At 40.7% G+C, this 27,660-nt stretch overlaps 1 protein-coding gene and 1 pseudogene across 4 annotated transcripts in view; both read right to left on the bottom strand.

Annotated features, from left to right (window-relative positions):
- TRIM36 (tripartite motif containing 36) overlaps positions 1-18,529 on the bottom strand; it is a 37,637-nt gene extending 19,108 nt beyond the window's left edge. The window contains exons 1-7 of one of the 4 annotated variants that reach the window (XM_028493135.2): positions 18,107-18,529; positions 15,793-16,027; positions 12,342-12,371; positions 9,095-9,115; positions 7,982-8,307; positions 6,286-6,432; positions 1,756-1,851 (exon numbers count right to left, since the gene is read on the bottom strand). In XM_028493135.2, the coding sequence (XP_028348936.1) occupies positions 1,756-1,851; positions 6,286-6,432; positions 7,982-8,307; positions 9,095-9,115; positions 12,342-12,371; positions 15,793-16,027; positions 18,107-18,133 (882 nt within the window). In that variant the 5' untranslated portion in view covers positions 18,134-18,529. Of the gene's footprint in view, positions 1-1,755; positions 1,852-6,285; positions 6,433-7,981; positions 8,308-9,094; positions 9,116-11,160; positions 11,281-12,341; positions 12,372-15,792; positions 16,028-18,106 lie in introns of those variants that run through there. The other 3 variants (XM_028493136.2, XM_007116254.4, XM_055086713.1) reach the window with 3 other exon arrangements.
- Positions 18,530-19,583: 1,054 nt separating this feature from the next.
- On the bottom strand, positions 19,584-27,500 carry LOC102980494 (E3 ubiquitin-protein ligase TRIM36-like; annotated as a pseudogene).
- Between the last annotated feature and the right edge of the window lie 160 nt (positions 27,501-27,660).

The following is a 27,660-nucleotide window of genomic DNA, read 5'->3' on the forward strand; positions in this document are numbered from 1 at the left end:
CAAATGCTGGAGAGGGTGTGGAGAAAAGGGAACCCTCTTGCACTGTTGGTGGGAATGTAAATTGATACAGCCACTATAGGGAACAGTATGGAGGTTCCTAAAAAAACTAAAAATAGAACTACCATATGACCCAGCAATCCCACTATTGGGCATATACCCAGAGAAAACCATAAATCAAAAAGACACATGCACCCCAATGTTCAGTGCAGCACTATTTACAATAGCCAAGTCATAGAAGCAACCTAAATGCCCATTGACAGACGAATGGATAAAGAAGATGTGGTACATATATACAATGGAGTATTACTCAGCCATGAAAAGGAACGAAATTGGGTCATTTGTAGAGACATGGATGAATCCAGAGACGGTCCTACAGAGTGAAGTAAGTCAGAAAGAGAAAAATAAATATCGCATATTAACGCATATATGTGGAACCTAGAAAAATGGTACAGATGAACAGGTTTGCAGGGCAGAAATTGAGACACAGATGTAGAGAACAAACGTATGGACACCAAGGGGGGAAAACAGCTGTGGGTGGGGGTGGGGGTGTGATGAATTGGGAGATTGGGATTGACATGTATACACTGATGTGTATAAAATGGATGACTAATAAGAACCTGCTCTATAAAAAAATAAATAAAATAAAATTCAAAAATAAAATACTGGTAATATAGTGCTAATTCACATAATTTTTCAATGATTTTAACCCATTTTTGAAAAAAATTTGTAAGAAATGACAGTCTCATACTAGTCAGAATATTTTTATATTTAATTACAAAACATAAAGTGATCAAGGGTAACGGCTCTTCAGTTTATTTCAAATAGAGAAAATAAATAGGGATCAAAATCAGTGAAGACTATTAGGAATTTTAAAATAACCCAGTCCTATCCTCTCTTACTATATTTTTAAAGTGCTGTCAGTTTTTTAAATTTTTTACTGAAGTATAATATGCAAAGAGGAAAATGTACATATAAGTGTAAGGATCAATGAGGCTTTGCAACCACACCCATGTAACCAGCATCCAGATTGAACAATATTACCAGTATCCCAGAAGCCACCCTTTATAACCTTTCCAGGCACTAATCCTCCCTCTCTTCAGTAACTCCTTTCCTGAACAACACAGTCTAGTTTCACCTGTCTTGGAATCACCCAGCAAGTACTCCTTTGTATTTGGCATCTTCCTTTCAATATTAGTGCCAGACTTATCTACATTGTTGCATATAGTTGTAGATATTCATCCTTCACTGCTATTTATATTCCACTGTTAATGAACATTTGAGTACTTTCCATTTTGTGGCTATCACAAATAATGCAGCTAAGAACATCTTAATACATGTCTTTTGGTGAACATATGTGACAGGAATATACTTCGGAGTATGTGGAAACTTAAATAAACCTGGTCCTATCGACATGTAGTACATTTTTCAAATGCAATCTGTTAGTTTTATAAGAGACAGATAATCATAAAAGCTATTATTTTCCTTATATTGCTACTTTGGAGAACTCATTAATTGCCACATAAAGAATTAGTCTTTCTTTCCTCTGTGTTCCAATATCATATAATCATAACCTCTATCAGCAATGATCACATAGCATTATTTTTTACGTTTGTTGTCTTAGTGCCAGAAAAGCAGGAGTGAGATCTAACACAACTTTGTACTCCCAGCTCAAATAATACCCTCTGGATTTTATGAATGAATAAATGAATGTCTAAATGAATAAGTGAAAAATATGCAAACCATCTTATCACTTACCTCCGTTTCTTTCATTAACAAGTTTAGTTCAGAAATCTGACTCTTCACCTGGCTCTCCTTGCCAATAAGGTAATCAATATCTTTTGAAAGCTTTTCCTATTGGAATATATTAGAAACAGAAATAGAAGTGTAACAAAGGCCTTCCAGAATTTCTTTTAACACATTATCCTCTTCTCTAGCCTATGATGAACAGACAGTAAAATCAACAATGGTGATTATCATTATTAACCCAGGGTAAACAGTCACTGGCCTTGAGCACACAGGCCTAAAGATACATGAGGGATTAGAAGCAGTTAGAAAAAAGAACAAGGTAGTGATGCTCAGATTAGTAAAAGCTCCTGAAAACACAAATAGCATTTTTGTTGTCTCATCAACACGCCCAGAATGCTTCCTCCCAAGGCTTCTAAGTAAATGGAAGGGCAGCAATCCAAATAGTGTCGTCTTCAACCAGATTTTATAATTCACTCTCACACACACACACACCCCACACACAACAGGAAAAACAACAAAGACCCTTCCAAAATAATCTTCATAGTCCATCCCAGCCTAGATGTTCATTAAACAATTACACAATACACAATAATGAAAACGCAGATTTATAAAAATAGGTAACTTCAAGAGCTTATTGAATAGTTTGTTCATAGAGTAGTCATTTTGAAACTGGTATAGTTTACCATAGAGATAATGTCATAGATTTTGGTGAGATCACTAGTGTAGCCCAGAAAACATTAATATACCTGAAATACGTTTAAAAACAAACAATAATACCCTGACGCACCACGGGGTACAAAGTAGTAAGAGACAATGTATCCTGAGACTAAGTTAGAATAAGAACATCCAGAAAACACCTCCCATGCTGTAAGCCCTGACAGGAGGATCTGAACATTTCTTGCTCACAACTGGTGACTAAGGTTTGAAAAGAGTTAGGAAGAAGAGGGGCAAAGCTCTTAGGAATTAAAGAAGTGAGTCTCCTTCTTATATCATCATCCTCTTTTTTTTACTTAGACCATGTTACAGGGTAAGAGAACATATGCAGAAATCAAAGTGACAGGTCTCCAGCATGGCCCATCTTTAACTCTTCGGGACACCCAGCAATCAGACCCAGTGAGTTTCCTTGATGGCTCACTGGAGGGAAAGAGGAAAGACCTGTCAGGCAGAGGAACAAGATTTCTGAGAACTCAAGGCAGGATGGGACCAAGAAGGAAATCATAGGATGTTAAGGATAGAAAGAGACATTAAAATCCTGCATTTTAGGGCTTCCCTGGTGGCGCAGTGGTTGAGAATCCGCCTGCCGATGCAGGGGATACGGGTTCGTGCCCCGGTCCGGGAAGATCCCACGTGCCGCGGAGCGGCTGGGCCCGTGAGCCATGGCCGCTGAGCCTGCGCGTCCGGAGCCTGTGCTCTTCAACGGGAGAGGCCACGGCAGTGAGGGGCCCGCGTACCACAAAAAAAAAAAAAAAAAAAAAAAAAAAAAAAAATCCTGCATTTTAATCCAGCATTTTACAGATGAGGAAACCAAAGCTCACTGAGTACAAATATCACATAGTCTATAGCTGAACTAGAAACCTCCTCACCACACATTAACCATGATGCCACAGGCTGAGAGGTGCTTCTTCAGCACCAAGCTGCAAGGAAGATGATAGTTCCTCCAATACCACCGCTGTCAGGCCCATGTTAGGACCAGACCTACGGGGTATGAGTGCTGGCACTCTTTTTAGCTATAGTAGCAAAGAAAGGAATGTGGCCATTTAAACTGAAGTAGGCCTTAGTTCTGAAACAGCTTAAGTTAACAGTGCTAAATAGGCTAGAGAAGAATAGAGGACAGAATTCAGGAACACCGTCCAAGGTCTAAGTGGTTCCAGTGAGCTGTGATGCTTAGACCAAGTCTCTGGCCAAACACAGCCTTTATCTGAGACGGCTCCAGTCTTCTCAGTCCCCTTAAACTTAGGCAGTCTGTGTTAAGACTAGATCTGTCTTAACCAAGAATCAGTGGTCCATTTATTCATAATCCTCCAAAAACTATATGCACCAGACACTGATACTAGGCATTTTATCCAGGAAGTTCATCTAACGTGAGAAGCAGGTTTAAATCCTTTAGTTCTATTAGGATCCCAGTTCTCTAGGAACTGATCAGAGGCTAAATTCTCAAGGACCCCAAAGTTGCCCAAAACTTCCTCTAGAGCAGTGGTTCTCAAATGATGGTGTGCGTCAGCCTCCTGAGAGTCCATAAGGAACACAGAGGCCCAAGGCCATTAAAGTGGTACAGGCCTGGCTTCCATAGTTTTACCAAGTGTTCCAGGTGATTCTAACACCCAGCAGAGTTTGAGCTCTCTCCCTGCAACACTCAAGTGAGTAAAAATGAAAATGATATTATAAACCTATGTCACCTAGATCATGAAGGCCTCTGGCTTAAAATCTAAAACAAGTAAAAAGGAAGATCTACGGAGATCTGTTTGCTACTTTCAGCAGAACTGAATAATTTTACTCTTACTAAAAAGTGAATAAGTTGAAAAATCCATTATGGAGTCTCATTTTTAAAAGTGTGAAACATAAATGGGAGAAATTAACAACAAGGCAAAGGATAACTTAAGTGTATGCTATTGTCAAATATTGATTCCAAGTAACAGAAAAAAAAATTTTGGACAACTTATATAATATCCAACCAATAAGAAACAAACAAAAAAGGTGTCAAAGTTAAACTTAGCAAACAGTGTTATTGCCACTGTGAGGCACAATAGAGAAACAAAGACTGGATTTACTCACCCACTTGAAACAACTAAAAAAACCTAACAGAATAAATGAAACAGCTCTCAAGACACTGGACATCAAGAAACAAAAAACAGTGTCCTTGAGGGATGGGAAACAAGATGAGCCTATGATTGCTCTCAGCTTATTGTCAGGAGAAGGCTTCCCAGGCCTGGTGCAGAGAACTCAAATGGGGCCCAGGATCTCCCGTGAGATGAGGCGATGAAGCTGGGAGTCTGGGGAGGCCAGAGTTTACAAAACATAACACCTAAGAACAGGTGGCCATAAAGAGAAAGAACTCCAGAGATTTACCAAGCAGCCCCCTTGCTTATTCATATGAGCTTTGATCAATTTTTATGTGTGAGGAAATTGCCACAGGCCAGGGCAAGTATCACCCAAAAGAATTAGAAGGAACAATTTCAGAGCTCACACATGCTGGAAATAGTGCCTGTTCCCCACCAGCCAGACTAAAAAAAAAAAAACTCAAAATTCATAGGGCATTGGGAAGAGTAAACAAATGGCTTTACTTCAATAATCACATAAAATTAGTCCTAGAACAAAATGCTGCTCTGTCCTAACAAAGCTTAACAGCAAGACCAAAAAGGAACAAATTGTTCCCAAGTAACTTAATCACACAACAGAAGAAAACTCAAGAATATCTTTAGGAATATAAAAATATCCAGTGCTGCGGCTTCCCTGGTGGCGCAGTGGTTGAGAGTCCGCCTGCCGATGCAGGGGACACGGGTTCGTGCCCCGGTCCGGGATGATCCCACATGCCGCGGAGCGGCTGGGCCCGTGAGACATGGCCGCTGAGCCCGTGCGTCCGGAGCCTGTGCTCCGCAACGGGAGGGGCCACAACAGTGAGAGGCCTGCGTACCGCAAAAAAAATAAATAAATAAATAAAATAAAAATATATCCAGTGCCCAGCAAGGTAAGCTTTACAATACCTGGCAGCCAATCAAAAGTTGCCAGGCCTGCAAAGGAGGAGGGGAATACAACTCATAATGATAAGAAAAATCAGTCAAAAGTGACCTAGTAATGACACAGATAACAGAATTAGTAAATGAGGACGGACAATAAAACAACAATATTTGTAACCCATGTGTTCAATGTAGAGGGAGGACTGAGCATGTCAGACATACAAAATACAAAATATGAAACTGTATGTATAGATGCAAAATAGATACAGGTCAAAAAATGCATACACATATTGTTAAAGGAATCAAAAATTTAAATGGGTAGTAGATTTATAAATGAATTGCCTCCCTTTTAAAAAGGAAAAAAGAATGAAACAAAAAACATTATACAACTGCCTACTTGGCTGTAGATTATCAAATCTGAAAGTCTCAAAAGGGCCATGTATAAGGTTAACAGACAGTAAATAACTCAGTTTTAGCTGGAACCCACCAGAATAAACAAAAATGTTTATACTAATTCTATTGGCAGCAATAAGAATCAAGTGTCTTAAAACAGCTACTACCCTTCAAAGTGTGTCACTCCTGTAACCACACTCAATGTCGTGGCATTGGGCTCATGTAGGGATAGATCATAATGAAGTGTCCTTCATCCCTCTCTTTCCTCAGAACTAGATATCAGTAGGACAAAGAGCTGCCTGGTCAGAAATACTAACAACCTAATATTAATAGATCATTAAGTAACACTTTAGATTATTAACTCATTTCAGTAAAACAGACCACACAATATGTATAATATGATTTTATACAGAAAAAGTTAAAGGTCTAAAGTTATAAAGGATCAAAATTTAGTTCTAAAAATAAGTTCTACCTTTAAGGTTTTGTAGGCACTGCTCATAGTGGTTACACGGTGGTTGGAATGATTACCACCCAACTTACAGAGATGACAAACTGGCCTCCTACATAATTCACAGTACATGTTTATTCTCTCCGTTTCATGTTCTGGGCACATTAAAATCTATTGAATAAAGAATAAAAGTGGGATTAAGGGTCTTCATAGCTTACATGGCACTCAAAAGATTTCAAGTAATTGGATAAAGTCCCAAAACACAATGATTTGCTTTATGAAATCACTAAATAAAGCCATTTAAAGTAATGAAAGTGTAAAAAGAAATAAAAGCATTTGGTACATTATATGAGAATTCTCTACATTAGAATTACTGTTTTTCAATTTGAGGGTTCAAATGGTCAATTAATTATGTAAGTGTTATTTCCTCTAAACTTGGTAATAAGAAGGTAAAACTTTACTTCCTGTTAAGACTTAAGTGAAATGCTTAAACAAGCTAGAAAGGTCCTCTGATCATAATGACTAGGTAAATTCTTAATGATCATGATCAATATTTTTTAAGATATCATAACAAATAACTTATGAGGACCCATAGCCTCATTATCCTCACAAGAAATCTGTTACTAAGAGAGTCTTGGAACACTTTATAAGCTTCCAGATGTTTGCTTTTACATATTGATTGCACACACACTGACCAAATTTAGAACTGTGTTCTCCTGATTTAAGTTTCTACCTTTTTGTTTACTCTGTAAACTATCATCCTAGTTACACTGAATTTTTACATAATAAAGCTGTTTTCATTTGGAAAGAAGGAGGATTCTTTTAAACTAGTGTGTTAATGGAAATCAAAAAGCTGCCCATTATTCCAAAAGATTAGATTTTAAGCAACTACAACTGGTCTGATAACTTAGAGAAATTATTTTTAATTCCATTATAAAAAGTCCTAATACCAATGTATAGCTCCAGGAGAAAAACTGGAAAAGATTTCAAATTTCTAAGCATGCCCAGGTTCCTACATTCTCAAAGCCATTACACTTAAAATAGAATATAAAGTCAGGCTTTCTGCAAGGAATGCAAGAACTCAAAATTATGAGGCAAATATTCTATAGGATGAGACACCTTTTTAGAATTTGACTATAGTGAATTACACTATTCACTATTTTGTTTCATCTATAACTTCATTTATTCATAAAGTTCTTCTGTACGTTACTATAGAAATTACCCAGAATATTTAAGAAATGCAAATTCCACTTCAAATACTATATAACCATTATATCATAAGCTTCAAACTATTAGGCTGTAGTTACTCTTATTTATTCATAATACAATTTTAGGTACCCAAAAATGTCAGAATGTTTCCCAATCACATCTTTTAGACAATTATGGATTTATCATATTAAAGCACAAAAGCTTTTTAACTTTAACCATTTCAATCTTAGAGAGTATATCTGACATCACCTTTCCTCTCTTACTCAATTATCATTATAAACATTCAGATATTGTATTGTATCACACTGTAATGTAATAGAGTGAACCATAATATTGCCTTCTAAGCTCTGGGGATGTTTAGCAACATACTAAATAACTCCAACTACTAGGCCTTAATTTCTTGTTCCAGCTTTTAAAGTTATTTCCCTTCTTACTGTCAGGTTCTAAACTTGTTACAATTTATCTTGTCATATTAAGTTTAATACTCTAACTTAATAGAAACTTCACTTACCTTGGGTCTAAAATTCGTAGTTGGGCCCACATACTCATGCTGTGCTTTTACAGTACCCCAAGGATGATAAATTTTGAAGCATTCATTGCAGTAGCTTGCACTACAGTCCATGCAACTTTTTGTGGATTCTTGAGGTGGTGGTTTACAAAGGTCACACATAATGGCTGTGGCTGCCCTGGCTGCCTGACGATATCTTTCAACAATAGTTTCCAAAGTGAAATTTCGAAACAGACCATTGATTCCCCGTTCTCCAAGATCCACATCATGTTCACAGCCAGGACAAGGAAAAGTAGTTGTCCTAGGGGTCAATGAATTGCGCTTCCAGCCTGTATAATTAGTTAAGTCCTTGTTTAGTTACATCAGTAGGAAAATGGATAGAATGAAAACTAAGGAGTCATGTTTTGGAAAGATACATACCTACAAATATATTGCAAAAACATAATACTCAAAGTGGCTCCATATAAATCAATTTATGTATTGAAAATGCTTTTTTTAAAATGGTTTTTCCTTGGCATACAAAAGATAAGCCCAAGTTATTAAACAGTGATCAAATCAAAAAGGAATGAAATTATTCTATAATAAATCCCATATAAAAACCATATTAAATCAAACAGATATGTGGACAAAACATATAATACAATACTACACAGGGTCAAGATCTTTTGAAATTATACAATTAACATTTATAGTTAATTTCATATATCATTCCCAAAGGAATTTCGCTTGCATTTAAATGAACACAGCCTTGGCTCATTGACAGGAACTGAGTTTATACATAAAAGAGCAAGAGTCCTTAACCCAGCCAGGGTCCATGGATTGACTCCAGGAAGATTCAGATAGTTTGGTAAACTATTTGAAATTATATGCAAAATTTCACATGTATGTATCCATACATATTTTCTGGTTAAACAACCCATAGCTTTTATCAGATTCTCAAAAGAATATGTGACCACAAAACTGTTAAGAACCACCGCAAGAGAGGGTATCCCACTGTAGTATTGTTTTATCTAGAAAATTCAGTAAGCAAAATCATTAGTTAATTGAGTGCAATCTATAAAAGAGTAAAAAGCTCATTCATAGATCTAGAATCTAGTGACTTTAAGAGGAACCAACCATTTAATATCTTCTTATGACCTGAAAAAAAGAATCATTAAGATTATTTAATTCTGTAAGCCAGAAGATACACCAAAAAAATTACAGATAACTTTACAATATATAAATAATACAATGAATGACCTTAAACATCTCACTCTTCTTCAGTATTATCCTGATTTTAACAAATCTAGAAACCAAGGCATGACAGTCCTTACCCACAGGTTCACAAGAATCTGGGGTGGTCTGTTTAACACAGGTGTATGCCTATCATGTTCCCTCCTCTTCTGTATAAATTTGAGTATGTAGCCTTGGTTGCCCACAAAATAACTTCCTAAATATAAACACAAACTTTTTAACCTACAGCCTTTTTTTCATACTACTATGTATCCAGTACCAAAAGTGAATGGTTAAACTTAGTATACGACATTTAGAAAAGGTCTTTAAACAGCTATATTAATATTGCCTTGGCAACATTACTATCATCACTGAAGACTGTCTTAAAAGATATCTGGCATATCACTACATAAATCACTACAGATAAAATTTAGTGATCAGCCCACGATATTATTCATTTGAAGTGACTTTACACCATGCAAAATGGCATTAGGCCCCCAAAGCTACTTATGCAACAAACATGCAGCTGCACTATTTTAAATTTTAAATATTTTCAAAATATTTAAAGATATTTTTAACCTTAAAGATATTTTTAACCTTCACAATTTAAAATATACCCAAAAAAGCATACAAAAAAAGCTGCCCCATAAAAATTAGAAAATCCTACATAAAATATACTCTTGTAATAATTCTAAAAACATGCAATACCGTACAAGATATTTCACACCACAGCAGGCACATAATAAAATAAGCAGCAGAGCTACTTTCAAAACACATGCCAATGAAAATTTTGTTTAGTGAAAAAATAAGCCAAATAATTCCGGAAGTGATACAGTACAGTGGTCAAGTTTAAACAAATGGAAATTCATATTTAATTGCATGCTTCCACACATGAACTAGGTGATACAAATTAAAATGGATAACGAATCTCAACAGTCAATGTTTTTAAAAAAATGAATTACTGGTTTTATGAATAGAAGATTGTGATCAATTAAGTAATGGGGAAAAACAAAAGTAAATTATGCCAGTAAAATCACGCTTTAACACATACACTGGTGACACCCAGGTTTTGGCCTCATGTGCAGAAATTTCAGAAAAAAAGTTTTATCCCTTTTCTGTAAACCTCTTTTAACTTGTTTTTATAATAATTAAAAAAAACAAGGTGTAAAGCATCACACTGAACTTCTTATATCAGACAAAATATTAAATCAATATATCTGCTAAAGAACTTTTATTTCATCTGTCGTAACTCCTACCATTGTTTTCATAAAAACAATCAATAGAATATATATTCAGGGCAATAAAGAAAATAGGACAGATCTAAGGATATTCTGGGAAGTAAGCCTGATGGAAAAAAATCAAGACGGTAGAACTAAGAATAAAACATAACAGAATCAATATTTCTCTATAACTCTGCTAATATAGTAAACATTAGCCAAACGTGGCTATTTAAATTTAATTTAAAATTCATTTCCTTAGTTGTAGTACCCACATTTAAAATTCTCAAGAGCCACATATGGCTAGTGGTTACCATCTTGTATGGTGCAGGGTCAAACATTTCTATGATTATAGAAAGGTCTATGGGACAGTACTACCCAGTAGCATGATATAATGGGGGAAAAAAGTAATGATGTCTTAGAAAGGTAAAGAAGCAGTATAGGCCAAGCAATGCAATTTTCCATGTCAAACTCCATTTCGGGGTCAATAATATTTGCTAATTATCTGAACACTGCCACCTCACAGAATCAATTCTTTCCCCCATACCTTTAACTTCAAAGACAGATTAAACTAGTTAAGCATAAACCATGACACAATTATAAAATGAAGACGCCAAAAAAATTTCAAACTCGTTTATAGCAAATCCCCCCCAAAAAGTCAGCCTTCCATCATATGTTTTACCATTTAAATGATCAAAGAGAATAATAAAGTATTTCAAAACAAAAAGAGTCAATTCATAACAGGTTCCAAACCTGTGCCAGCTGCATCTTCTCCCATATCCTGGCTGCAAACAACCTCCTCACTGTTACCACCTGGACACGTTAAGTAGACTATTTCTCCTCATGCTGGACACTCACGTTGGGCTTCCTGGTGTTGTGCATTGGGCTGATGCCTTATGCTTCCACCTTAATGCTTCCACATTCTGACCATCTGATGCCTATGAGTTACATTTAGCCTTTGAGTATTAGCATTTTCAAACTGCAAAAACTTTTTCTCGACTACCCTCTGGATCAAAAGTAGGTAACAAGGTAATTTTTTAAGCAAACTGTTCCTATCTTTCCTCCTAATTATTAAATTTCAACACTTAAAATTCTCAGGGACTCACTAAAGCCTGGAAGAGAATGGATTACATGTGGCTTCTAAAAGTGGCTGTAAGATTTTAAAATCGAGGCATGTAGAAGCAGGTGAGGAAACCAGAAAAGGGATACATTTCAGGTGTTTATTTTCTCCACTAAAATTTAAGGTATCACCAGCATTCCTGAAAAAAAGTAGCCAATTTTACTTTAAAGGTCAACTGGAGTAAAAAAAAAAAATTATTTTAATAAAATGGGTTGGCCCACCTTTCACACAAAAGCAATGTATGTTATTTACACACAAGTGAGACCTGAGTGTTAAAACTCTGATCCCAAATACCTTAAAATAAAAACAAAAAATACACCATATGCACAAGCAAGCAAAGATTATGGTATTAACGACAAAAATTATCAATACCTTTAAGTAAATTTTTAAATACAGAAGAAACTACTGGCTTATTTAACCTCCCGAAGGGTAATATGGCTGTCAACGTAAGCTTTGTTCCACTAAGTAAATGTAAAGCATTTTTAAGGTAACATTAAAAAAAAACAAGGGGATGTCATTTTCTTTAAAAATATCCCATCATGGATATGTGTGTGTGTGTGTGTGTGTGTGTGTGTACATGGCAAAATGCAAGTACTAATAATCAGAGCTCCATTTAAAAACATCAGAAATTGCTTGGAATTTTAGTCCTGTTGACCTTTAAGTCATGTCAGCAAAATTTGTTCACTTTCTACATGATTTTGAAGACTTGACCACTGATGTTTATTTTTAAAAAAACTTTATCTATATAAAGTTACTTAATTTAAATCTAACACTATACTGCCTGCGGCCACACAAGCAATAAAGCAATTTCTACCTCTCCACCCCAAAGATCTCCGTTGTGATGCTGTGAACAATGAACAGAAAGCTGGATTTAGAATTTAATTTCAAAGAGAAGATTCACAACATGTTAACAAAAGATAAAGCAGTAACTGTGTCCTACACATAATACAATTATTGAATTAACAGTAAAAAAAATGTTTATCCTGGTACACATGGTATTTATATAAAGCCACCAATGTAAAACAGTCATCAAGCTTATCCTATCACAGTTCAGAATTAATCACTGTTGGTGCATCACTTAAGAGACCTATACTTTATCCTATAGATCTGTACTTTTTAAACAATCATACTTCTGGAAACTGTTGAATATATAAAGTAAAAATCAAGCATCTCCTTTTTGGTTTTTTTAAGTGATCTAAATCAACACGGTAAATAAACATTACTAACAATGATTGCATCTTAATGACAACAAGTAATACAGAATGGGAGAAAAGCTTGCATATATATGACCAAAAATGAACAGTTATACAGCTCTTCTATTTTTACACAATTTAACATGCTAGTGTTATACACACAAATCTTACTCTCCTTTCAAGGCATCCTTTTATTTTAAAATCTGTCAAATGACCCATGCAATGCTATTTGAAAGGAATATGTGTGAAAGTGTAAGCCACATATGTCATTTTACATTTTCTAGTAGCCACAAAAAAGTAAAAAGAAACAAGTGAAATTAATTTTAGTAATACATATTTAACCCAATATATCCAAAAACTATCATTTCAAAATGTAATATAAAATTATTAGAGATATTTTATATTCATTTTTTCATTCTAAGAGGTACAAGTGCATATCTCAATTCAGACTAATGTGTTTCAAGCACTCAACAGCCATATGTGGCTAGTGTACTAGACAGATCTGGAATTTTTGCTGTGAAGATACCCAGAGTACTACTACTCTTCCACAAGGCAGCCATCATATTCTGCAGTCATCCCTTCACCAAGTTAAATATTCTTATTTCCTATAATTGATCTCCACAGAGAAGCTTTCTAACTTGCCCCCCATGAGGACATAATACAGTTTAACAGGGTTCTTCCTAAAGAAGAGGGAGGAACATCTCGGTAAATCTATTTCTGATCTCTTGCTCTGGAAAAAATGCCATCATCGATAAATATAAGCCATCATGGCATGCTCTGTACAAATCTTATAGCAAACGTTTGTCATTCAACATCCACTCAACACATATTTATTAAACATCTACCAACTACTGTGCTAGGTAAGTTCCTGAAAACAGAAACAGTTAACTAATTTTTCATCTATATTTCATTCATAGTTTATATCGATCACATAAAAACTAACCAAATCTTAAGATTCAAAGCCTGTATAAAACACAGAATTTCATGAAATACACATGTGAGCTCAATCTAATGATCAGTAGAAATACTAGTATTTAACTAGAATTTTATCTAATGGTCTGTGTTGAATATTAATATACAAAAAGTGAATCTTCTTGGTCAATCAAGCCAGGGTCCCTAATTATCCAATGAGGATCTACCAACTGAATATGAATTTTTATCTGGTAGAATGATTTCAAGCTATCACTGTCTTTCCTCCCCTCCTCAGTATGCCAGTTTCCTAACAGGGACGAAAACATAAAAGTAATGACTTCACAAAGAGCATAACCCTCTCCAACCTCATACATCCTGCACTCCCATAGTTACCTAATGCTCCCTTTTTTGTATATACATATAATTTTTATGTGTGTAAAATATCCTCCAAGGAATTGGTGATTACCATTTTAAAAAAATTCATGTTTTTAAAATACCATAATACGACTCTTAGAACAAATCTCTTATCCACTCTCTGATGGAGCACATAGACACAAATATTGCCCAAGCAGACTCCATATCACAGCGTGGACCAAAAAAGATGGCATTCTCTAAAATGCAAATGAGGAGAAAAAGATTCTTTTCTGATTTAAAAAAAAAGGGTTTTTTTTTACAATATTAAAAAGTTACTCCTATACTAAAGGGGGAGAAATGGACAGAGTGGACAAAAGGATTAAACTGAAAACCTCAAAGCCCAAACTGGGCAGAGCTGAAGCCCTGAAGTCTGGTGCTCATGGCCGCTCGAGGACTCTCCTCCATAGGAAGGAACATGATGCTGTGGTATTTCTACCCAAACCTCTGACTCCCCTTGACCCTTACTGCTGATTTTGGCCCTTAACTTCCCAGTGGCTCTGTTCCCAATGATTTTAAATTAATTTTGATCTACACTAATCCTGCAATAGATGTTCAGAAGAAAGAAACACCATCCCAATAGGAAAAAATTTAAACACCGGCTATATAATAATGGTATAGGACTTCCCTGGTGCCGCAGTAGTTAAGAATCCGCCTGCCAATGCAGGGGACATGGGTTCAAGCCCTGGTCTGGGAAGATCTCACATGCCACAGAATCAACTAAGCCCATGCGCCACAACTACTGAGCCAGCGCTCTAGAGCCCGTGAGCCACAACTACTGAGCTTGCGCACCATAACTACTGAAGTCCGTGCGCCTAGAGCCCAAGCTCCACGATGAGAAGCCACCGCAATGAGAAGCCCATGCACTGCAATGAAGAGTAGCCCCCGCTCACCGCAACTAGAGAAAGTCTGCGCGCAGCAATGAAGACCCGACGCAACCAAAAATAAATAAATTTATTTTTAAAAATAAATAAATAATGGTATAGTACTTCTACACACTACTATAGAATTCCACTACCGTTTAGCTGATGTTCAAAATCCTTATTTTAAAATTTGGATTAAAAAATGGCTGAAGGGGGCTTCCCTGGCGGCGCAGTGGTTGAGAGTCCGCCTGCCGATGCAGCGGACACGGGTTCGTGCCCCGGTCCGGGAAGATCCCACATGCCGCGGAGCGGCTGGGCCCGTGAGCCATGGCCGTTGAGCCTGTGCGTCCGGAGCCTATGCTCCGCAACGGGGGAGGGCACAAAACTGAGAGGCCCCCGTAACGCAAAAAAAAAAAAAAAAAAAAAAAAAAAAGGCTGAAGAATAAAATGGAATAAAATGATACCAAATAACATTCCTCTAAAAAGTCTTCTAGAACTGGGCATTATGTAGTCTCATCCCTTAATTCTGCATATTTGTTTACCTATTACCATACATAGATGGTTCCCTAGTAAGTACTTCAGTAGTCCATTATTTCATTTCTCATATAAAGGACTTCACAGGGTCAGAACACCCCCTAAAATACAGACACAGTTAATATTCGTGTTCAATATCCAATATCCATTTTAAATGCATACCAAAAGACAATAAAATTTCATTTTGACGTTTTAAAAGTTCATTTTAAAGGAGAGAGGGATTCTTTTCTAACTATGGTTTTAATTTATTCACCTGGAATGATTAACCCCCAAAACAACGAAAATAATTTCCCTTCCACAATTATCACTGAACATATAACCAAACTCCACCACCCCAGGTTCTACCACATACCTGGTCTGCTAATTCTGTCAATTTTATCCATGCTAGGGGAGGGAAGCCGAAGTCGAGGACTGCTCTGATTGGAGTTGTCTGATCCCACGTCATTGAATGAATCATCAAGCATCAGTAAGAGTTCTTTTACACATTTATGACAGATACTATGTTGACAAGGGAGAATCAACGGGTGGGTAAACAGCTCCTTGCATGCTGGGCAAATGAGCTCTCTTTCGATATTCTTAATGGTAACCTTAAGTTGAGAAAAAGAAATCAGAATCAAAGGCTTTTAGTGTGTAAATACATTAACATGCTTATACCTCTTGTATAAGTACGTGTGTTTACCTTTCAAAAAAGAATTAAACAGATTTTTTTAAAGTCTGAAGTTTCGTTTTGTCTATGAAAGTCTATACCATTAATTATGTCCCCCTCATCATCCATTGCCTAGAGATGAAGGGACATGAAATGGTTAAAGAAAAAAAGAGAAAACCTGAAGTATGAGAAAAATTAGCATAAAGTATTAAGGGACCATAATATTTCATCAACAATTATTAAGTTATTCAAATCATTATTAATTAACTGATTTAGGACTTCAATGAAATCCTGAAAGCAGATTACTTCAATAAAAATTAAGTATATAGCACTAAGAATAGGATTATTCCTATTTAGCACATTAGCTCTGTAACTGGCAAGTAACAAGAGCTGGTAAAAACTGGGTTAGCCATTATGTTCATGGAACTCTACTTGAAATCTATTTACAAGCTGAATTATCAGCAACTTTCTACATTAAACGTGACCATTTTCCACATGCTGCAACTGTAATGTAGGTAAGAAGTTCTCAGGCTGCATACCAAAGCAGTTATCTTAAAAGCACTTTATGAATACTAAAAGGGTATAGGGGATTAGAAGGAACCATTATAAGCGCTCTCTCGATACTACAGGCTTGCAATATTTTCAGTGAAAAACATTTAGACTCATCACAACTAAAAAGGTCTGATGACCTCATACCAGTTTTCCCATCCTTTGCCTGTGTAGTTTTTCCCCACGGATCCCAAACTTCAGGTGCTATGAATCTATATTTAGCATCCCTGCAATTTTAATGATGGTAGAATTTTAAAGTACTCATAACCCTGTACAATCATTTCAACTACTGGAAACACACTGAAAATTAAAACTGAATTAATTCCCTTGTTTTAGTTAAATAAAAATGCATGTGAGTATTCCCCTTAAAATGACACCAAGTGCTTTAATAATCCCTGACAATAGCACTTCAGCCAACTGGCTTTATCACTGTCAATAGGTCTTGTGATGCAGCGTTTCTTGATGCATCACCCAATGTTTTAAAAAAGCCCACATCACGTCATAGTTTTAGTAAATTTGGAGGATAGCCACACTTCACAATTCACATCAAAGAATACAGAATATTCACATCCTCTCTCATTTCGTAAAGAATTTGACATCTGATTCAAAAGGAAATTATTGTCCTGAATGTTCAAAACAGGCTCTCACGCCCCATTTTATGAGAGGTTTACTTCCCACTGAAAGATCTAAAATCATTTCCACTTTTCTTGTACACAGAGCAGTGCATAAGCTTTCTAATCACGATGCATATAAAGCAATTCTTACGCAAAAGAAAAATTTAGTGCTCATTTTACAGTCACTGAGAGGAAACAACCTGATTAAGAGAAATGTGATGTGCTGGCTCCCCCTATTAAGTTATTTCAAAATAAAAGAGGTTCGACGGGAAACTAGCAAGTTGGGAAGATTGCATATCCGACCCCTTGAAACAAAAACACTTGAACCCCAACAGCTGCTGGAGTAAGCCCGCCTCCCGCGAGCAGGCAAAGGCGGGGAGGAGCCACTGCTCGCGGCGACTGCGGGCCAGGCCCGCGAGGGTCCGAGGGAGACTCGAGAGCCGGCGCCACCGCGCTCCCAGACAAAGGAAGGCGGGACACGCGCGGGACACGCGCCCCGGGCCGCGACGGGCACCCGACTCCCTAGAGCGAATTAATTCTACAATCTGAATACCATTAAAGAGCCCCGCCCAAACTCCCCGAGGTTTTCAGGTGGGCCATCACCGCACAGGAGTGGCGCACTCTTCCGGGCCCCGGTGACCCCGAGTCCGACCGTCTCACTGAGGGGCAGAAAAGGGGCGCCCCGGGATGCGGAACCCTGCCCGGGGCGGGAAAGGCAAAGAGGAAGCGGGGCCACCACACGTCCGCCCTCGCTCCTCCGGGGGGAGAGGGTCCCTCGCGGCTCAGGAAAGAGAGACCCGGGGGACCCGGGGCGCCGCCACCGAGGCGTTAGGTGGCCGTCCCTCTCCCCCACTCACCAGCGAGTTTGAACCATCCCCCTCCATGGTAGCCTTCTGCCAGGTGTCGTCAACGGCAGGATCCAAACAGGCAGACGGGCGGCCCCTGGCTGGGTCTGGTGGGCGGGTCCCTGTGGCGGCCTTGGAGCCTCGGTTCGGAGCCGGAGGGCGAGCTGGTCAGCCGGACCCGACCAGCGGACCGACGCGGCGAGGAGGAGGCCAGGGCGGGCGAAAGCGAAGACGCGGAGAGCCGGGCTTTGCTCCCTGCGATGGCCCCGTGAATCCCGCCCCGCAGCCGGCTGCAGCAGCGGCTCCTGCGGCCTGCGGCTGGGCTTGCAGCCGCGCGGAGACCAGGGCGGGGCGGCGCCGTCGCCCGGGCAACAGCGCCCACCGCACAAAGGAGGAGGGGCAGCGGGCGGGGGTGTGGCCGTCGGCGGGGTTCCAGCTCGCTCAGCCACCGCCTCTGCCCTTTCCCCGCCACTCCTCACTGCCGCCCGGGCCGCCACCTTCGCCCCTTGCCGGGTAGGAAGGCTCGGAGGGTCGGAAGTGAGGGCGGGGAAGGGGCGGTGGAGGCCGAGGGCCGAGCCGGGGCGGGGCCGCGGTGGAGCGGTCCGGCGGTGCTGCCCCTGACGACTGCCCTGGCCACTGCTCCTCGCCGACCCTCTGCTCTTCCTTTTGCTTTCCGTGCGCTTTGCTAACGCGCACGGAGACAAGCTCCATTTCTTGACTCGAGCCGGGGCGGCGGGGCGAGGGCTGGCCCAGGCCGCCTTCCCGTGCCGTCGCACCCGGCACACAGAGTCGCGCGCGGGGGAGGCGACCAGAGCGAGACCCGGCTCACCGCCGCCCCCCAACCGGGGCTGGGGGTTTCCCCTAGAGGGTCCCTGTCCCCGCCCCGCTCTCCTCCTCCTCTTCCGGCCCAATTCGTAGCGTGAACTTCACATTCCCGGACTGGTCACCAACCACTCGTTTTCTGCTTCTGCTTTTACACACCAGGGTGCCGCGCTGCCACGCACGGCGTGTTCTTGCCAAGTGGCGCGGGGACAAGCCGCAGCGTAGGGGTCCCTCTCCCGGGTACTGGCCGGGAATTAGAGGCGGCAGCCCCTTGCCCCGCCTAGTGTGTGCGTCCCGCGGCCGCCGCCGCGCGGTTCCCACCCCCGGGCACGGAGGGTGCGGGGAAATCGGGACAACTGGTTGGTCTTTAACGGCTCCGGCACCCACGCACCCAGGCGGTGGGCGCCCGCCCTCTGTTCAGGCACCGTTTTTCCAGCTCAGAGACTAGCCGCATAAAATTCACCTGCTGCGGTTCAAGCGCGTTTCTTCCAGTTTTCAAGGCAAACCGAAAACACATTAACGTGGGGTTGTTGGAAACCGTATTGTTAGATCACGCCACCGCCCTCCCAGCTGGCTAAATAATTCCATCTCTTATGTATAGACTGAGAAAACAGGCGCTCTAAGCAGCTGGGCGAAGGGACCACAGAGCTGTAGCGCGGCATCCTGTTTAGGTTTTGACACGCTTCCCACTTTTATTTCCCATTTGGGACAAGTCTCTGTCTGTGGCAAGTTCCGCCGTCTTCCCACAGCACTGTCAGCAGTAATAGCCTCTTCTCCAGCCGACAATTAAATAACGCTGTGGCAGTGCAGAATTAAGAACAGCAAGGGACCGTAGCAATTGTCTTTAATGGGATACCCTCAATTTACAGATGAGGTGCAGAGAGGATGAACACCTTGCCAAGTAATGACTGGACTATTCTGATCCAGATTAATGCGCGCTGCGTGGCCGAACATGCTGGAGATGAGGCTCCTTCCTCCCCACAGGTTCTGAAGCGTCCTAATCAGAAGGGAACTGAGGAAGATAACAAATGCGTGTGTAATTTAGTTACCTATATGATGTCCTACACCATGTTCCCATATAGATTGTAAAAGGCTCGACCATTAAAAAGCATTATAAGTCGGTTTCTGTCTTTAATTCTGGTCTTTGGGTTCAACAATACCCCTTTGGCTGTAATCTCACATCAGCACACTTGAATAGCGCTTTGGTCCAAAACTAACGAAAGTACAGAGTAAAAGAGATTAGAAGGTTTCATTAACATGAACTAAAGAAAAAACTGTATAGACAATACTTGGCTGAAAATAAATTTGAAAGCCCTTCCATTATGCAAATCAAATGACAGTGAGTTATTTTCCACCTGATTCTCAAAGTTCAAAAAATATGTTAATACACTTGGTAAGAATGTAGGAAACTAGACACTTTCAAACTTTTTTGTAACAGTGTAGATTGGTCCAGCTTATTTGAAGGGAAAATTTGTAAAACCTATCAAAAAATTTCAGTGTTTCTACCTTTAAGCAATCCCACTTCTAATAACTTTCCCACTGAAAGACTTGCATTGTGCACAAAAATGTGTACAAAGATCTCAGGGGGACTTCATAGAAATTAAATATCAACCATCCATAATGTACCATCCATGCCATGAAAAGTATTTCAGCATTGCAGCAGTTAAAATGAATGCACTGATGAGAAAGGATTTCTAAAATAGTGTAAAACAAATACAAAACCATATGGATTCTGTATGTTGCCACTTTGGAAAAAAAAAAGGTGAGACAGGCAGGCATATTGCTTACATAGGCAAATAAGTAAATAAAAGTAAGTCTGAAATGGAGCACAAAAATTGGTAACAGTGTTGTGGAGAAGTAAGTAACAGTGTTGTGGAGAAGTAACAGTGTTGTGGATGGAGTCAGGTGCAGAAGACACTTTCCACCCACATTGTATTGTATTATTTGCACTTTATAATATGTGTATGTTTTACTTCTAGAAACTTTTTAATGTAACTTAATCCATAAACTTTTAAATCCATATTTATTTAAACTATTTAACCCATATACTTTTAAAAGCAAAATGGGGGAGGGGGCATATTGGTAAGAAGATAGCAAATATGAAAACCACCAGTCTAAATGACCACTCTCCCATTTGGCTAGTCATTTCTTCCCCCTTGGCTGCCATGCTTTGGGGCATCTCATCACTTTCTCTCAACATCCATCCATCTCAGCCTCCCAGTTATCAAAGATACCAAGAGCCTTCCCAGTTCCTCAACTTAAAATCCTGTGTGGTTTGGGGTTTTGTTTTTGTTTTTTTAATTCTCTTTCCTTTCCCCGTACCTCTCTCTGACCGCCTTCAAATCCTCTTACAACAACTCAAAATGAATCTAGTATAGTATGGAGGGCCTAGAATTACCATGCTTCTTCTCTGTAGACATTTGAAGGCGTTTATGTAGGAATGACATGAAAGATGTGTTTTGTTTTGTTTTTTAAATCATTATTCCCCCAGTTTGTATTGCATATACCATCCCTTGGTGCCTGCCCCTCCCCATTTTGGAGTATCCTAGCACCTTCTTTTCCACTAGTTTCTTTTAAAACATGGGTCAAAATTCAACACAAGGAAGCCTATTCCACATCTATCACCCCCTCTAGTCCACAGACCTTCAATACTCCTGCCTATATTATGATATCTCGTGCTTGGTGGCGTTGTGTAATTGCTCTTCTATCACAGGGGTGTGAGCTGTCTCAAATCTATCTGCTTCATGAAGTCCAAAAGGTCAATTTCTCCTCCTTCACCTGCCATCAACCCACCACTCCCGAAACACACACACACATACACTATTCAGGTCTGGTAAAATAGACGTTCAATAAATGTTCATTACCTCACACTTAAAATATAAACCTGATAGCCTTTAGTTTCTACACTATTCACTAAACTGACTTGCTCTCTTTCCACACTGACTCCCAATACCCAACAAGAGCTTAAATTCCTGGCCAAGTCAGGTCCTAATGACCCTGGTGCATATTTGAGTCAGTGCCGTGAGGCACCACTGGCTCTTAATCTGTTTGGTCTGAGGTCAAACAGCCAGGGTACCGTTCTGTTAGTATATCCTGAACAAGAACAAGCAACAAGGTCCCATGGCCAGCATACTTCTAAACCTTGCCCCCTGGCGGAAACAACCTGGGTTTTCAATGAAGAGAGCCCCTGGACTTAGGGGAAGTAAAGAAGATGGCAGTGAAGTCAATCAATGAAGTCAATCACAGGGTTTCACAGTAGACTGGCACATGCACTAAGCTGCTGGGTATCAGGAGGTTACAGGTGAAGGGACAACAAATGACATTTACCAATTATTGACCCAAGCATCTGACAAGCCAAGCTTACCTGTCATAAAGTGTTTCTGTGGAAACAACCTCAGGGGAGAGGAGTCCAGCAAGCCAGGAAGTTTGGATTTCCCTTGCCGAGCCAACTCCAGCTCATCTTTCAAGGTACAAATCTAGAGCCTCCATCCTCATTAGTCTAGTTCTCATTGATCAGCTCCCTTTACTCTGAGTTCCTCTAGCACTTAGAGTCTTACCGCTCAGTTTAACACGATTACATGCTCTCATTTCGTACACTCATGTTTGATGTTTTGTAAGCCTTATCTTCCCATCCATTTCAAGCTTTTGTTTGTTTAAGAGAAAATCCAGGAGGCATTTATCTGCTAACTGGTAGCACCAGACCAACAATTTGAGAGTTGATGAGAGGTACAGTGCTGCTCTGGCAGACACCTCCCCATTAAAGGCAGGAGTGTATTGGCTGCATAACTGGTGAGCAAAGGGGTCCCTTAGCCAACTTGGGGTGTGAACAATATCGATAATATTCAGAGGTTGTTAGCAGGTCCCCTTTGACCGCATCTTATTATACCTACACTTAGGGTTGCTAGGTTTAGCAAATAAAAACACAGGACACCCTGTTAAGTTTGAATTTCAGATACATAATGAACTTTTTTAGTATGTGTCCCAAATATTGAATGGGATATACTTACATTAAAAAAATCTGCTGTTTAACTGAAATTCAAATTTAACTCTACAACCTTATTTTATCTGGCATCTCTATCTCCCATTGTTAATGATCATAGTTTGCATATAAGGTGTCTCAAGACCCAACCCTGTTGTCAAAGTAGCAAGATGTAATAGCTTTACTTACTGAAGGCCTACTATGTGCCAATAACAGTATTAGGAACTTTGTACAGAATATTCATTTAATCCTTGCAATAACCCTGTGAAATAGGTATCATTCCCTTCAGAGGGGACATGTAACAGTCACAAGTCCTCTCCACCTCTATCCGGAGATTAAGTAATACCCTCAAGGTCACATGGCTAGATACCAAGAGCCAAGATTCAAACCTGGGTCTCAATCTAGCATCCCTACTCAGGCCCACAGGAGTGTCTAACATGCAATTTCAATTTAATAGAAAATATGATTTAAACATTCTTTGACAAAGCAGTTTCAGAGATAGTTTTTTCCCCCAAAATTATCTTTCGAGTAATGTAGTAGAAACATCAGAGGAAAATTCTGATATTTATAAAATTAGCTATGTTCAAGTGATCCTGCTATCGTCTAAATCTTCTCTTCACCTTTCCTCCTCCCCACGACACACACACTTTACGCAATCCCAAGATATAAAAAAATATTTTAAAGGATACTTTGCAGTGGGCACAACCTTAGTATTATCACCCAGTTTAGATTCAGTTGTGTGAGCAACTATCTATTGAGCCTTCTGAAACAGATCATTTGGTGGTATGTTTGTTTTGGTCCCAGGAGATGTTTAAGACTTTACATTAGTCGAGATGTGAGGATTTTCTAAACATAATTCTTTCAGAGTATAAGCATCTTCTTGAAAGCAAATTTTGTGTTTATAAAAGTTCTTGAATCTTTTATGCCTCGAAGATATTCAAAGTTAAAAGTAATAATTCACCAAGTAATGGAATCATCGCCTGTTTCTCTATTAAAATTAAATGTAAGCTTTCCAAAGCCTCTTTATTTTGCTCTAACTATTGTACTCCTTGGATGTGCCTGAACAGTAACTATTGAACTAACTGTGGGAAACAAGAAGTGCTTTCTGGCTGTGAATACATAAATATAAGTATGTTTAAATGCTAAATAAAGAAGCATACTGAATTTAAATTCTTCTATGCTCCTTGTCATCAAATCTTCATTATATGATTCTAGAAAAGTGTGTGATAGTGTGAAGAAAAGAAGTGTATGAATATGATAAAAAATTAATAAGGTAAATCTTTCTAGAGACCAAAACAGCTAGAAAATACTGCTTTGTGTAATCCTAGATACTGACCGCAGAGTTGGAAAGCTCTCTTTTAGCCCAAAGAGATGAGTTACAAAAGAAAAACCAAACCAAAACAAAACAACAAAAAACAAAACCTCAGAAAGCAGCTTCCAGAAATGGTACAAATTTCTGTCTTTCTGTGATAGTGAAATATAAGCAAGTCCATTTACATTGATTTTTAAACCTCTTGAGAATTATCATAGGTATTAACCATACTCATAGGGTATTGTTTGATGAACAGAAAGACTACAATGGTAGGGATCACTGTGTACTTTAAATATTAAAGTAATCATCACAATAGAGTAAAACTAGATGATCAACTTTGTCATGTGGGTTTTATGTTACTCTAAGATGAAAGGCTTACCTCCCACATTCAAGAACACAACAGTAAGCTAATTTAATTTGAAATAGACACACAGCAAACTGCCACCACTGGGAGATGCAGTGTATTGGAGGTGGGAGTGAAGTTCCACCTTTTACTCTGTAAAATTTTCTGTAAAGTTTGAATATTTTGCAATGAGCATGTATTAAACGTGGTAACATTTTAAAGCCATCAGAGACAAGTGAAAGAAATTATGATGATGGTCAACCCACTGGTGTCAACTTTGAAGGAAGGGAAGGAAAGGGCAGGGTGTTAGGAAGACAAGAGCCTCTGCTCTTTTTTTTTTTTTTTAACTCCATGAACTTGGTGTAATTAGATCAGGTCCGCATTATTTTTTACCTTACCAACTTGAGCTACAAAGTGGAACCTAACTTCTCAGAGGAAAATAAAGCAAGTCAAAGGTCTGCTAGTCCATGGCTTATACTCAGCGAGGTATTCGGTGTTCAAATCCTATATAAGCAGGGTTTTTAATAGAGTTAGGGGGCGGAGCTGTGAGGAAAGTGGGCAGAGAATAAGCTTGAGTTGTAAAGGTTAGGAGGCGACTCCTGACCCCTCACGCCCCACCCCGCCAAATAAAAGGGAGAGGAAGGAACTGTCCTAACATCTCACTGTGAGAGCCTACTTTCCAACTCAAGAGGTTTCACAGGGATACCTGCCTCTCTAACTTTGGAAGTCAGCTGAGCTCCTGCTCCTGCTTTTGCAGCAGGCCCATTACTGAAACCTAGTGAAGAGAGTCCGCCTAATGGAGAGCGAGGCAGAGAAATTCAGTGGATGAAGCCAGAAGGTTATTTGGGCTTTGTTTTTTCATTGCAGGGAGCATATTGTGAAACACAAGGCTAATTCTGAGAGGTTTGTTTTTGTTCACCTGAGTTTATTATAAGAAGTTTTAAGGGTTCGCTAATGGTTCTGCCCTACTCGCCCATTTAGTATTCATGAGAAGTTCACCTGCCTGCTTCGTAATCACCTGGGATGTCAGCTTGCAGATCCCTGGTCCCACCTCAAAACTATTCTCTCCGTATATCAAGTGTTGCCTGCTATTGAAGGAAAGTATTAACCAACTAATACAATTCTGGCTTACTCTGGAGAATATCTGAGCACCACGGACCTAAACTCACCTCTCCATCATCCTATTCCGGATCCCATCAAGAGTGGTACATTTATTTTGCAATCAACAAAAGGCATCCTCTTTCCTTCTCCCCGCGGCCCCCCCCCCCGAGTTCCTAGGCAACCAGGGTCCTGCTGTGTGCTTTAGAGGGTCAGTTTCTGGCCCTCTGGAGGCAAGCCTCCTCGCTCAGAGCCAGCACTTCCTTCTGGACTTCTTTACCCAGGGTCCGTCCTCCAGAGGGTAGAGAGGGCTGTAGTACGCTTCCCAGACGGGGCGGGGAGGGGGAGGGTGCTGGTGGCCAAGGGGAAGCTGTTTGGGGCAACAAGGAGCTTGGAGATGCTGGTCAGGATGTCCCTATGCATGTGCAGGAGGCCCCTCGAGTTGTAGGATGGAGCCCCAGGATTCGAAGAAAAGTAGAACCAGGGTCCTCCATTTGTACTTCTGGTCCGGGGTGTAAATGATAGGGATGGCCCGAAGCACAGACTCTACCTTCGAAATGTTAATAAGTATTCTGTTTCGGATGAAATTCTGTTCCGTGTTTGCACAACAGGAGAGAGAATTCAGGGAGGCTCACAGTTCGCCCGGGACGCTTTCGTCTGGGAGGGCGTTAACCGGCACCCCAGCCGCGGGAGCCGCGGGACTGTCTGGCCTGAAGCATCCACAGAGTTGGGGTTAGTGAGGTATGAGACTGATGTTTCAGGTGCTCGCACCAGAGCTGCAAATCATCCTTCTCCTTTCTGATGACCTTGCGCAGGGCCTCCTTTTCTCGTCTGTGCCACAACCTTTTCTCGAAACTCCAGGTGCAAAAGACAAACGCAGACGCCGTTTCTCGCCTTCTAGCCACAGGCGAATCCCTGCAGGCCGCGCACCGCACAGCCTTCGCATTTCCCGACACTTCCCGCCTGTAAACCAATTAGGTGCCTCTCCAGGCACTTTCTCTGATGCAGCGCGGAGGCCCGCCTCCCCGCAAGGCTTTCAGCTTAGGCGCGGCGCCACCCGGCCCGGCCGAGGGCGCGGTCACCGCGCGCCACCGACAGCGCCAGCCTGGGTTTCTAAAGGGCTCCGGGACAGGTACCTGGCTGAAATCCGGTGCCTTAGCATCTCCTCCTCCCCACCAAAGGAAGGATGTTTGAAATGTTCCCGACCTGGGACAACGGCCAAGGACCTGGAAGGAGTGCTGATAACGCCAAGGCTTGGTGAATTGGGGTTCTGCTCCTATTTATCCGCCACAAGGTCGGACTGCTTGCTGAACCCGATCCCACCCTCCTCGCCTATTCGCCGTCTGGTCCGACCCTCCCTCTACGCTCCGCGCCTGGACGGGCGAGGTCAACCACTCGATGTCACCACGCTTAGGAGTCCTGGGTGCGTCAAGGAGAGCCCCCTGGCCAATGCCCGGCCCTCCTTCCCATCTTCTCAGGCTGAGATCTTGACCCTCGCCGTCCCGAGAGCCCCCGCGGTCGCCCAGCTGGCCAAGTGCCTTTTGGCTCATTTCAGAAATGCCGCGCAATTTAAAAAAAAAAAAAAAAAAAAAAGGCGTCTATGCATTCTGCAGCTGCTGGGGCGCCCTGGCTGAGAGCGCGGACCTGGGACTCCAGCCCCGCCCTCCCCGGCGGCTTCAAGGGCCCGGGACGCCTACAGCCACAGGCCGAGTAGTGCCTGGAGTGGGGGCCCAGGCCGCAGCTCCGCGCGCCCCGGCACTTACCTTGCCTCTGGCTAGCAATTCCATGATGTAGCCAAATTCACTTATCTCCCCCGACTCAGACATGGTTACGACCCTTCGCAAACTCGGGAGGAACCAGGCAGGTGCATCGAATATGTTCTTTTTCTCTCTCTTGCTCTGTTTTTAGTCTGAGTTTTGCCAAGCGCCCCGCCTGTATGCTGTTAACGAGGAAAAATGAGAAAGCGGGGGGAAAAAGCAAAAAGTGGGGTTGGGTGGGATGAAGGCCATAGA

Source organism: Physeter macrocephalus, chromosome 8 (assembly GCF_002837175.3).
Source record: "Physeter macrocephalus isolate SW-GA chromosome 8, ASM283717v5, whole genome shotgun sequence".
Classification (NCBI taxonomy): domain Eukaryota; kingdom Metazoa; phylum Chordata; class Mammalia; order Artiodactyla; family Physeteridae; genus Physeter; species Physeter macrocephalus.